Consider the following 12,511-nt stretch of genomic DNA (forward strand, 5'->3'; position numbering starts at 1 on the left):
CAACTTGAATCTTTAAATAACTACATGAAACATCCCTTAAAAAGCACATTCTCTTTATGTACATTCATACATACAATCACAAATAACAATCAATAATATACAAGACAGCTTGTCGCCATATTTCCAGTGATCTCCAATGGATAATGAGCACTAGAAAGTCTTTACACAATGTCGGCTCCATTTATATTGCAGTCTCATTGGTCTTGTAGGAGTAACCTCCCTTGAATCCAAATGCTTCTCAGATAAGTAAAACCTGTATATCATCATTTGCTCTTGTCCTGTTAACAATGGCATCAAAAGATCTTTGATACTTTTATATTGATCAGTATATTGATTTGTTACAGCAAGACAGTATTCTTACAATGAATCAATCTGACACTTGCATGGTTAATTCAGAGTATCGATGGGCTTTGAATACCATGTGTCAAGAAATGTAGCATCATGATTTGGTCATTAACATGTTCAATGCAACATAAAACTACCATTGTATACTGTAAGCACAGACAGAGACAGGCTCTTCAATAATTAAAGCCCTAATTTCACATTTTTTTATATACCTGATAATCAGAGTTCTGTGAAATTAGTTTTCTTGTTGAAAAAACATTGGCACTTTGATAGTCATGTAAAATAATATACATTAAAGACAATTGTTGAAAATCATGACAATAATTGCTGATCCATACATTCCTCTGACTATTCCAGAGTTTTAGTCATTAAGGCTTTCAGCAATGTCAGTAGAGTCTGTTGGAAATAGGTACATACAGAATGTTTGCTTATAACACAATAGTGAGAAGCTATTACCATGCAAATACAGACATTGATAAAAATGTTCTTCATTAATTTAAAATGACCAACAGAGAATAGCTGAAAATGATATTTACAGTTGATACCTGAAATAAGTTAAGTCCCATTATAACTTGATGTACCTCATTTTTTAGAAAATATTTTTAAGTAAACATACAGAAAGAATATCCAACAATTAATCAAAGAGGTCTTTGGTATGAACAAACATCAGTGATCAACACTTTTCCAGTATGAAGCTGCTGAGACAATATTAATGTATAGCTGAGCCAACATAAATGTGTTGGACAAGGCAGTGTTGAGCAGGGACAAGAGCAAGTAGTTAGGCCAGGCGTGATGGGGGCAGCTACCACTGGAAGAAGTAGGCCAGTTCCTCCTCCTCCTTGCTGGCCTGGTCTGCCCCTTCATCCTCCTTCTTCTTGAGGCGGGGAGGCTCGGAACGGAACACCAGCTTCTTGCCAGTCTGGGGTAAAGTGAAACAAGAGTTTCAGTCTGATACATGCAGAAATGTACAATAGTTTAAAAGTAGCAGGGATTTATAGGGGTTACTTATATTAGGGGTCTAACAGCCTTTAATTTGTAGGGGTGCCAGCTTAAAATCGTATCCGTGAAATGTCAAAATTTAAATACCGCAAATTTTCATTGTGATGACCCAATCCCTATGCAGTCACTGTTTGGTGCACAGGTAACCATCCCGTCCCAGACATCATTGCCCCCAGGTATCATCTAGGCTCGTGTCTTACCTTCTTCTTGGGTTCGGCCTTGGCTCTCTCCAGTGCACGGCGGACGCGCTCCTCCTGGTGGATCCTCTGCTGCTCCAGTTTGTCCTCCCGCATCTTCAACCGTCGCTCCTTCTCCTTCGCCTGGAACACACAGACACACCATGTAGAAGACACACGCCAAGTGACATGCACACACACCATCCATTTTCCCAAGGCAAGGGAGCTAACTGACCGTAAATGTCCAGTTTCCACCCTTGCCGAACCAGGCTGGAGTTTCTGGGCTCGATCGTAGCACCACAAGTGGCTATATTACGAGTAATTTCTTTTCTTTTGACCAATCAGATTCTACCTCTCATATAACTTGCATTTGTTACAAACAAAATGGCGGCGCCCTGTCTAGACGATCTGATCGATAATTGAGATCTATATTGTAATAAAACTGGTCTTACTTCGCAAAGTGCATCAGATCTCGTGAGCACCTTCATTAATAACAGAAAAAGATTTGGAAAATATCTGTTGATGCTAAGTTGATGGTACAGATGCTTTGCAAATCCTGCAGTTGACTGAAATCCGCACGGCAGTTTACCAACCGGATGTCGACCTCGTCACATGACTTTGATTGGACTGTGCTTAGACTCGTCAGTCCAGCCAAAATATAACCATAATTCCAGCCTAATTCGGCAAGGGTGGAAACTGGACCTATGAAGTCACCCCTTGCCTAGGGAAGATGACACACATCTGGGCAAGCACACATCCACACCCACACAAAATCCTCCTATTTACGTGTCAGAGAGCATAGCAAACAACAAACATGACTGTTGAGAAGTGTCAAACTAAAGAACATATATTCCAGTTGCATAAACTGTCAAATAAGGGCATTAGAAGTAGCCATTTGACATCACTAGACTGTCTCCTTATGCTCCCTAAATCCCTGGGTCCGTATATGTTATCAGTAGGGTCGACTTGACCATTACTCGGCCACCTACCTTCTCTGCTGCCTCCACCTTGTCTTGTGGCATTGTCTCAATCTGCTCAAACAGCTCCTCCAGACGGTTCTCGATGTTCGTCAACATCTGTAGCGTACTGTAACCATCAACAGTGGTAACTCTAGTTTCACTTCGGCGTATGAATTAAAGGTGTTGTGTAACACATAGACCCTGCTACACTAATACTGGGAAAGATTCACATAAAGCAACAAAGTTTCATTTAACCAATCACTATATGCATGGTAGCTGCTTTGAACCACTGCATTTGCATCAATCAAAAAATAACATGCTGTTGTTGATTTGAGATGATGGTAGTGGGATGATCACTTCCCCACTAGTGCTGAAGATTTTTCATGAAATGAGTAAGTGAGTATGATTTTATCATGTTTTTAGCAATATTCAAGCAATATCACAGCGGATCACCGGGAATGGGCATCACACATTGTACCCATGAATGGAATCGAACCTGGGCCTTCGGCATGACAAGCAAACGCTTTAACCACAGGGCTACCCCGCCACCCCACTTTTCATGGAACACATATAGGTGAAATACACACTCTGAACATGAAGCTATGCGCTTAATGAATGAGAACGAATGTTGTTCTCTGCCACCCAACAATAAGCTAAATACATAACTTCCACCAGGAAATAATTCAATGTGTCCCAGGTAAACTAGTGGCATACAGCATGAAAAACCATTCATGCTACTGAAAACAATAAACCAGCTCACAAATTTTCACTGTCGATCCTCATTCTTACGACAATCATTTTTACAGGAGACCTGTTCTGCCCCGGAATTCCCCTAGACACAGAGAGTCATGCCAATCCACCCTGCACAGGACTGACCTGATGTTGGCCTCATTGTCCCCTATACAGCTCCTGTACACATCCTCCACCTTCTTGTTGAGGGCTCCCAGCATCTTCTCCTGGTCCTCTGCCTTGAACTCTCCATAGTTGAACATTCTGCAATAGACAATCATTCATACACTGTTGAATACTGAGGTCTGATGTACAAGCAAGTGTAGGAAACAGTGTTGTTGTTGTTGTTTGGGCATGTATAGAGAATGTTGGTGAGCTGATGGACTGACAGTGGCCAGGGGTACACATCATACTCACTTTGCCTTCATTTGTAAATCTGCTGCTTTCTCCTCTTCTCGGACTATAGAATTGTTTAGTTTGTCTATCTGTTCACGTAGTATTGAGGTCTCCTTCTCCCTGCAACATGAAGAATCTGGTTAGATGGATATCTGTTCACTATTATTATATGAAGATAAACCATATTTAAGAAATAAACGACAAGTGAGAGTTGTTCATCGTGTAAAAAAACAGTGCAGAGAGAATAAACCATGAGGGGTGAAATGATAAAAAATTACTACGAGTCGTTTATTGCTTAAATGAGATATCAACATAAGGTATAGCCTCAATAAGGATGTTGATACGATGTTCAAGTTTTAAAAATATTTACGCAAATTTTAATAATGATGATTCCCTGAATAGAATCCGAACTCGGAAATGTCGGACAAGTCCATTTTATAAACAGGCAGGTTCCGTTTGGTATTTCCCGCATATTCTCACAATCCTCACGTCCGTTATCTGTACCTTTTCTCCTAATACCATTTGTCATATCTCTCCCGCATTTGGAAGTGATCGTTCGGCCACTGCGTTTATCAGAGTAGCCCAGCTACATATATTGGGAACAACTTACTAGAAACTTCCCTCTAAAAAATAATGTTGTCCAATATATGATGTCATCAAATTGAGAGCGCATATTCAAATCTCCAGAAATGATGGCATGATAGAACAAGGTTTAATTTGTGAAATAAGCTATGCTTCGTTCTTCATTGTTCTTTCCGATTTATTGCGTAGCTATCTTATATTTTCCAATACTGGCTTTTATGAGACATATCTTTACATATCTGCAGTTGTCAAAATATTTTTCTAAATATTGATTGGTTGTCTGATAATTTTCCTGACCACTGATTGGTCAACTGACATAAGTGCTTGCATAAGTGAGGTTAAAATGTTCAAATCTAATCCTTCAGATTACATGTCTGTGTACCTTTCACCAGTTCTACTCAGGAAGCCTGAGTTTGCAACTTAATTGACAGTGATGATATATTTGTGATAGAACATCCTAAATATTACTGGTCTGACCCACATATTACTTGCCAAGGATAACTGACTGTCAGCTATATCGACCCCTACATCGATGGCATAACACATGTGCAGCATCCCAGATTGCTGTATTTTCCATCTTGATTCAACACTTATAAGTGAGTATGCGGTTGTGTTGGGTTTAACACTGCTTGGAACATTACTTCAGGTATATGACGACTTGTCAGCTTGATGGGAGGAAAGTCTGATAGGAAGTAGGTCCTAGACATTTCAATTTTGATGAAACCCATGAATATATGTAAGGTGATGACAACAGAGACTTGAACCCAAGACAGCCACACTTGGCAGAGATAAGCATGTTGTGCTGCGCCTCAGATCACTGGGGTAGTATGAAGGCAGAACACTTACATCTTCCTCTTGGTCTGTTTGATGGTCTGCTTCATCTCCTCTAGAGCCTCCTCGGTCTCCTGACTGTTCTGGATGAGGGACAGGTTCTGCTCCTCCAACTCTGCAAAGATGTCCAGGAGTTGCTGGGGGTCTTGGAAAAACAGCTCCAGATCCTGCACATGGCAATCGGGATGAGTGAGTGAGGGAGTAAGTGAGGTCTCAGACTGGACAAGAGTCTGGACCTTGACAACATGTACATTCTAGACTGAAACATATTGTTGAAGACAAATCACTACACGTTTGAAGATGATTAATCTGAAGCTTACCTCATCACTGTCATCATCTGACTGATCCCCTGAGGAAATAATACTGTCTGTCTCCCCCGACCTGCAACACACACACGGACCAAGTGAACACAGCAGTACAGAACAACCAACTTGACCTGAGTGAGCAACGCCGCTTTTAACAGTATTCCAGTTATATCACAGCGTGTCATCTTAATGTGGGAGGAAAGCCCGAAGTGATGCAGGTCTCAAACGTTTACCACTTCGGTGAAACCCACGGACACGGGTATGGTGCTGACAAACGTAGAAACATAATCAGGGAAAACCGGGATTCGAACCCATAATCATAGGTTTCTGGCGTGCCCAAGGGACGCAACTCTGCACAGTGAATCACGGCGGCTTAGACGACTGGGCCACCCATGCCCTTCAATGAAATCAAGTGTTTTACCCCAGTATGATACCTATCTGCATGAAGACCTGACAACCCCTCCACAGATGGCAGCGTTAGGTGAATCCTCAGCCAACTATGATGGCCCAATCTAGCTGAAGGATCAGTGGTTTCTTCACCCAATCAAATGTCAACTTTCTAACCTGATTTAGCTTAACTTCTATACCACCTCCAAGGGCGGATCCAGCACTTTTAAAAAGGAGGGATCCAAAATATCAAAATCCTCTCTCAGTCAATTTTACCGCCTCCTACAACATACATTTGGTATGTAACACCCCCTACCTCTCTGAAATTTCATATTTCAACAAAAGAAAACCCATACAGAACACAAGTATACCTTCAATTGTACCTTTTGGTATAGATTCCATGATGCTAAGAAATGTCAGGGTGTATCCTGAACAATAGAATCATGCTGCCTTTATTATTTACATTCAGGACCGTTCATTTATGTATATTTTCAAGATACAGGAATTAGATATACTGCTCCAAATGCTTTACTTCATTCATTCCAAGCCTCGATACTGATTAGATTATATCTTTTTAAAACAACACTCTAATATTCCATGCAATATTCAAGCTATATGATTACAGTCTGTAAACAACTGAATCTTGACCAGATAAAACTGTGTGTCATGTATTGCTGAAAACCAATTCTAATCCAGATCTTCACTGGGTGGCTGATTAGAAAGTTCATCTGACGTGACCTCCAGAGGGGAGGAGTTGTCTGAGAGGTATCATATCAGAGTACTAAATCTGATTTTAATGAGACTGCTTTGAACATCTTCATCAGCTTATTGTAGTTGGAAAGTGGGAAGTGACTCAGATCATAGACATTTACCACCTTGGTATATCATGAGCATGGGTATGGTGATAACAAAACAAAGATCATAATGGGATTCAAATTCATAATCATTAGATCCTTGCATGCCAAAGGGATGCAACTCCCCACAGCCAATTTTGACAAAGTTTAGACAAATGAGATGCAGGTCATGGAATGATGAGAAAAAAAACACAAAATGGTGTCAATATGCCAAGGATCATAATCGATGGACCAGTGGATCCTGGCACGGCTAACTGACATCTTAGACCACTGTCATTCAATGCATCATTAGAAAAAAACGTTCTGAATTTTGAAATCTAAGTTGTTCTTACTTTGTTTTTGATGATGCTTTCTGCAGTGCCCCCCTTAGCCCCTTCTTCTTCTGCTTGAGGTCCCCTGCTGAACTCTGCTTCCCTCCAAGTTCCGGCAATCCACCCTTTTTCAGGTTAGCTGCGTTCTTTTCTCTCTCCTTTCTCCTCTCTTCTCTCCGGTCTTGCCTCTCTTTGTCTTTCTCTTCTGCAAACTCCTGAAGAAGGAATCAGATTCACCATTCTTTTGATGTGCATTCAGGAATATTTGGTACATTTCATCTCCCAACCAATCCAGTGAAAACAGAACCATTGTATGCATTGTCAACAAAAAGGTTGCTCACTTTTTTCAAATAATCAGCAAAAAGATAAATGAAAAAACATTACAGTTCTTGTATAAATGTTACAAGTCTTGGGTGGGAGGGTGGCCAGGGATTCATTTATAACAATTTACAAACAATTTTATGGTTTTAACTTACTTGAAGTTAAACTGAATTTTTAATTCTCAAACTATTCCTGCCAATACAAGTGCAGATACAGCCTATTGGCAAATGGGGCTCCACTTAAAAACAACATGCTAGATAGATCAATGATTTAAGAAACAATTTGCAATAGATAGTTCTTCAGTTGACTACATAGCATGTAATGACAATTCTGGATATGTTTATATGTTAAGTATGCTGCATCTGGATCCAAGTACGCAATGGCTATCATCATGACATTATTATCAAACATGACTGTTTACCGGTGGTGTGAGAGCCTCCAGGAATCTCCGGTACAACTGGTATTCCTTCAGTGTGTCCTCATACTTGGAAATCTCAGACTTGATTGACATCATCTGGGCATTGATTCTCTTGATCTCCGCTACTTTCTCCAACTTTGTCTTCGTCTCCTGCTCTGCTCTGAAAGTTATTTATGTAAGTCTTTATTAATTAACAGGATTATTTCACAAATTCATCTTAAAAAGTTAACATTTACTGTCCTCTGTTCAAGGATTTTTTACATTTTGAAAGTGGTAACTTCTTTAGAATTATCTTCTCAATAATTTCTGATATGAGATTGCATCATTTATGTCTATTTCGTTTTAGTCGGTTCATCCAACTTGTCTGGGTGCACACCTGAGTTAGGATTATCTGATGTGATGAAATCTCATGCGAACATTTTGAGTAATGTTCAACTAATTGTACTCGACCAACTGATTTGTGGTCATTCCTCAATATACCTGCTTACACATATATCCCTTTACCCTACCGAAGTGTATCTACACACTTAGTTTAAATATTCTAATGTAAGCATATATCTGAATGAATTGCTTGCCTGCATATAAATAAATCTGTCCAAACATTTCAACCATAATCACAGAAAAGATGTGCTTTGGTGCTCAGGTCCATCTCCAAACACATCAAATGAGATCTGAACCTGTACCACACAACTGTGTGTTTGATTATCTCATGCCTAACTACTCAGTACAACGTAATTTGATTTTTGTGGCCATTTTGCCAAATGTTACAATAAATGGAATATGAATTTTCAAAGTGTTTTAGTATATATACCAGTAGTCAAGAGAGAATGGATGATGACTTGCATCAACTTTGTTTGGCTCAAAGCATCATACCTGCAAAATGCTTTCAATAGCAGAGTATTTCCATTAAAGCAAAAGTGACTAACAAGTCCCTACCTCCAAACAAGTTGTCCTTGAGTGTAGAAATAGAAACTTATTTCTCATCTGATAGCAGTATTTTTCAATGAACACCCCCCCCCCCCCCCCCCCCCCCCCCACCCTTTCCCCCCTCAATAGCTGTGATAAATTTGGGCGAACCACCCACTCTGTCACTGTCAAACTTTCGTGACCCAACCTTACTGCCCTACCCTATCACAAATTACTAATCGCTAACAAGTGCACAAACTCTTTGACATGGTCTCAACAATGAAATCAGAATGGACTATATCCATTGGGCTGTGGCCAAGAACAGAACTCACATCTTGATGGCTTCCACAGAATTCTTGTCATTCTCCTTGAGGAACTCGTCAAACATGGCAGCATCCTCCTCAAGGTACTGCTCCGCCAGCTCCAGCTTGCGCTCCTCGGCTTGTGCAATCTCCTCCAGCTTCCTCATCTCATCCCTCTTCACTCCCAGCGAGTACTGTCAACAGGACAAAAATAGTTCAGGGTATCAAATAAAACAGAACAGACAACTTATCTCACGTAAACAGTGAACGTTGTTCTATGCCGCAGGGATCTGTGTTTACAGATGTATTACAGTGGTCCATAAATAGCCGAGTCGGTGCTAGGCCAATCTCATTAAAATCAGATCTTAATTCTCCCTACCGCCAAACAAAGATCTGACGACATCACATTACGGGTCACATCACATTAAGCCATTTTTATTTTTCTATAAAAAAAAGTTTTGCCTTACAATACATTCTATGCCACCTCTGATATGACTTGCATTTGCTTCAAACAAAATGGCGGCGCACAGTGAAGACGATCTGATCGATAATCAAGATCAATATTGTAATACAACAAGTCTAGCTTCGCAAAGTGCATCAAATCATCTAAAACAGGAAAAGATTTTGAAAATATCTGTTGACTCTAAGTTGACAGTACATATGAATTGCAAATTCTGCAATCGACCGAAATCGGCAGTTTACGAGCCGAATATTGTTTTCGTACATGAATTTGATTGGACTATGCATAGACTCGTTGGTCCAGCCAAAATATGACTCCATAATTCCAGCCTAGTTTGTCAAGGGTGGAAACTGGACTATTATTGTCAGTTATCTCCCTTGACTCAGGAAGATGATGGAAAACCTACCAGGTGATAACTGCTGATAATGTTAATGGGTAACTAAGGGACATTACCATCATTACCATCAAATCATGATTGGTTTATCTCAAAATTTTGGTAATTCAGACAATTTTATTGGATATGGTAATGTCTTCATTAAAAGGACTTCACTTTAATGTGTTGGTGCTTTACCTGAACTAGAAACATTTCTCTCTTCTTGCTGATGTATTCTGCTAGGGATTCTTTTTCTACATGGCGATCTGAAACACAGACATGTGAAAGACATGTAAACAGGTTACATGAAGTGGATACGACTGGAATTATACATTTAAGATAGGCCAAGTCTATTTCTTGTCATGAATTGTCCAGGTAAACATACTTGTTAAAAGGTAAGTATACCTTAATCAACTCCAAAGGAAAGAAAATACATTTTAAAAATTGATTTCAAACTTTGCTTTCTTTTTCTTTGGAACTTAAAGTCATTCAAAATATGAATAGAAATCGTTCATTATATGGCTCTAAAATACTAAGATAATCGTTTACCTTCCTTAAAACAACATGTAAGCAGACTGAATCTGATGGGTCTTCTATTGTTTTCACTTTTGTAGATTATGCTTAGTCTTAAATTACGTTAAATAATGAATTAGCCTTATCAAGATCTTTTGAACAAACTGCTACACTGATCAAATCAGAACGGTTCATCAACACTTTGAAGTTTAAACCAAGTTAACTTGTAAGTGTTTCAAATCTTTGACACCTGAATTCAAGTGTTATGTATAACGTATCATTCACAAGTGTCAATATTAATATTGCAACAAAGGACATAAAAGGATCATGCTGTTTCAACAAATAACGTGAATCTTGTCTCACACAATCTAAACATGTTACGTGCAGATAGATACTGATGTTTGATTAGACTGCTTCATCACCTCTTGTGACAGCTATTGTGAACTGAGGGTCATCTTTGACAGCAACGGCTTTGTCGGATTCCTCTTCCCCATCCTCGTCTGATGATTCTGTAGGGTTGATCATGGCAGCTGTGCGGAAGTTGACACGTGATGCATATGTTGTCTTCTCATGAACATGGAGTTTGCGCTGTTTTTCTCTTTCCTAAAAAAGCATCAGAGTGTCTTTAATAGCATTTCACTTGAAAACAATTCGGGCAGAATCTGTTTGGAGAAACAAATCATATGATTGCAATAGTATCAATAGTAATCTTCATTCCATTAATCTTTAGCCACTTATTTATTGCTTTGAAGTGAATGATAAATATATACAAATATAAACATTTGTTACAATGATTCATCAAGTTAGAGTCATACCACTTTTTTTCTCTGTCTCTCTTTATCTCGCAGCATGAAGATATCACTGTCAGGGGGCATCTTGAAAGGGTTGCCTTGAGAAGCAAATTCATCTGAAACAGAAAATTAATCCGATGCTTTGCTTGCTTTGCTAAGTTGCTTTCAAAAAAGCTTCTCATCATAAGAATATTTCAAATATCTTTTCAAGATATGACATGATGAGAATATGTTTTACATAACACACACAATGAAAATCTTACCTTCTGCAAGTCCTACACTTGATGCTGATTTGGCAGAATTAGGAAATGTCACTCTTCCAGACTGACGCGATGAGTTGTCTTGTCCTGGTTCACAGAATAGAAAGGTTCAGTGAGTGAGTGTGTTTGGTTCAAAACTTAAACATAACATAACATCACTCATCCAAGTGAGCTGTGGCCAAGTTAGATTAAGCTCTGGGTGTCTATAACTGCACATGTATACAACAATAAGAAATAATGAGCCTTTGTGTATTGTTTCAGACATTACAATCCTTTCCAGATAGATAATTAATGCTGCAATACAACTGGTGGGATTCATGAACCTTGGTCATCCATCAATTTAGATGTACATATGTTGAACTAGACAAGTTTCTTAACCTCAAAGGCTTGTTGTTCAGAGTGGGTATGGTAGGAGCATTTGTAATGAGAACATCATCTAAAACCATACTTTCAACATACCTGTGGGTTTTCCAATAAAAAAATGTGGGATGCAGCAATAACTTACTTGATTTCTTTCCAGATGTATCCGATACAGCTGGAGACACAGCTGTTGAACGTTGGTTTGGAGTGTCTGCCATAGTTTGTCTGAATGACACATACACAACAATCAGCAATGAATAATCCGTTTGAAAAACATTACCGAGAAAAAATGCACTGTATAATAATAACACTGTTTGGCCTGTATATCAGTGCAGTTTAATCTGCATAATGTATTTGCAAATAATACAGATAGAGGCTTAACTAAATTAAACAAAAGCCTTTCGTGAAACAACTCACGTCAACATGCACATAATATCACCCTGGACCACTTCTGATAAAATACCACTTGTCTTACTTAATAAAAGTCAGTTCAAAAGCATCAAAAACAATATTTAGCAGTTACGACAGTTGTAGTTACTCAATGGATCGCAAGACAACAGCTTACTGAAAACGTCTTACTTGGGTCTTTATTTCATATGTTTTCTAAAATTCGTCTGCAGTGTTGATTTCGTTCGACCACCATTAGTAAATAGGCTGTCGTTACTAGCAACCAAGGGGCATAACTCCGAATTTACAGCTCGATGAATACCACTAGAAACTACGCACTTCGGCTCCCCTTCCTCTTTTGCTGGCGAATGCTAGTATCAATGAGTGAGTTAAGATTTAACGTCACATCGGCAGTATTTCAGCCATATCGTCACGAGAAGTACATTAATATTACATATATTTTGATTAAATAAAAACCTGTCAACGATGGACAGTACAATAACGAGAAGAATGCTAGTATCAACTAAACATGACACTTTTGTTTAT

At 39.1% G+C, this 12,511-nt stretch overlaps 1 protein-coding gene across 2 annotated transcripts; it reads right to left on the reverse strand.

Moving 5' to 3' along the window:
- Nucleotides 1–36: 36 nt before the first annotated feature.
- On the reverse strand, nt 37–12,253 carry LOC124133078 (cilia- and flagella-associated protein 100-like). 2 transcript variants are annotated; one of them, XM_046497318.2, is made up of 16 exons: nt 12,158–12,253; nt 11,724–11,803; nt 11,222–11,305; nt 10,983–11,074; nt 10,590–10,770; nt 9,853–9,920; nt 8,852–9,015; nt 7,617–7,773; nt 6,896–7,089; nt 5,338–5,398; nt 5,033–5,184; nt 3,626–3,724; nt 3,356–3,472; nt 2,510–2,606; nt 1,545–1,664; nt 37–1,264 (listed from the first exon to the last, which is right to left on the reverse strand). In XM_046497318.2, the coding sequence occupies exons 2-16, from the start codon at nt 11,794–11,796 to the stop codon at nt 1,148–1,150; spliced, it is 1,776 nt and encodes a 591-aa protein (XP_046353274.1). In that variant the 5' UTR covers nt 11,797–11,803; nt 12,158–12,253; the 3' UTR covers nt 37–1,147. The 2 variants fall into 2 exon arrangements, with proteins under 2 accessions (XP_046353274.1, XP_046353275.1); XM_046497319.2 differs by having other exon boundaries at nt 12,144–12,240.
- Between the last annotated feature and the right edge of the window lie 258 nt (nt 12,254–12,511).

The sequence above is a fragment of the Haliotis rufescens genome, unplaced genomic scaffold (assembly GCF_023055435.1).
Source record: "Haliotis rufescens isolate VD_foot unplaced genomic scaffold, xgHalRufe1.0.p SCAF_23, whole genome shotgun sequence".
In the NCBI taxonomy this organism is placed as follows: domain Eukaryota; kingdom Metazoa; phylum Mollusca; class Gastropoda; order Lepetellida; family Haliotidae; genus Haliotis; species Haliotis rufescens.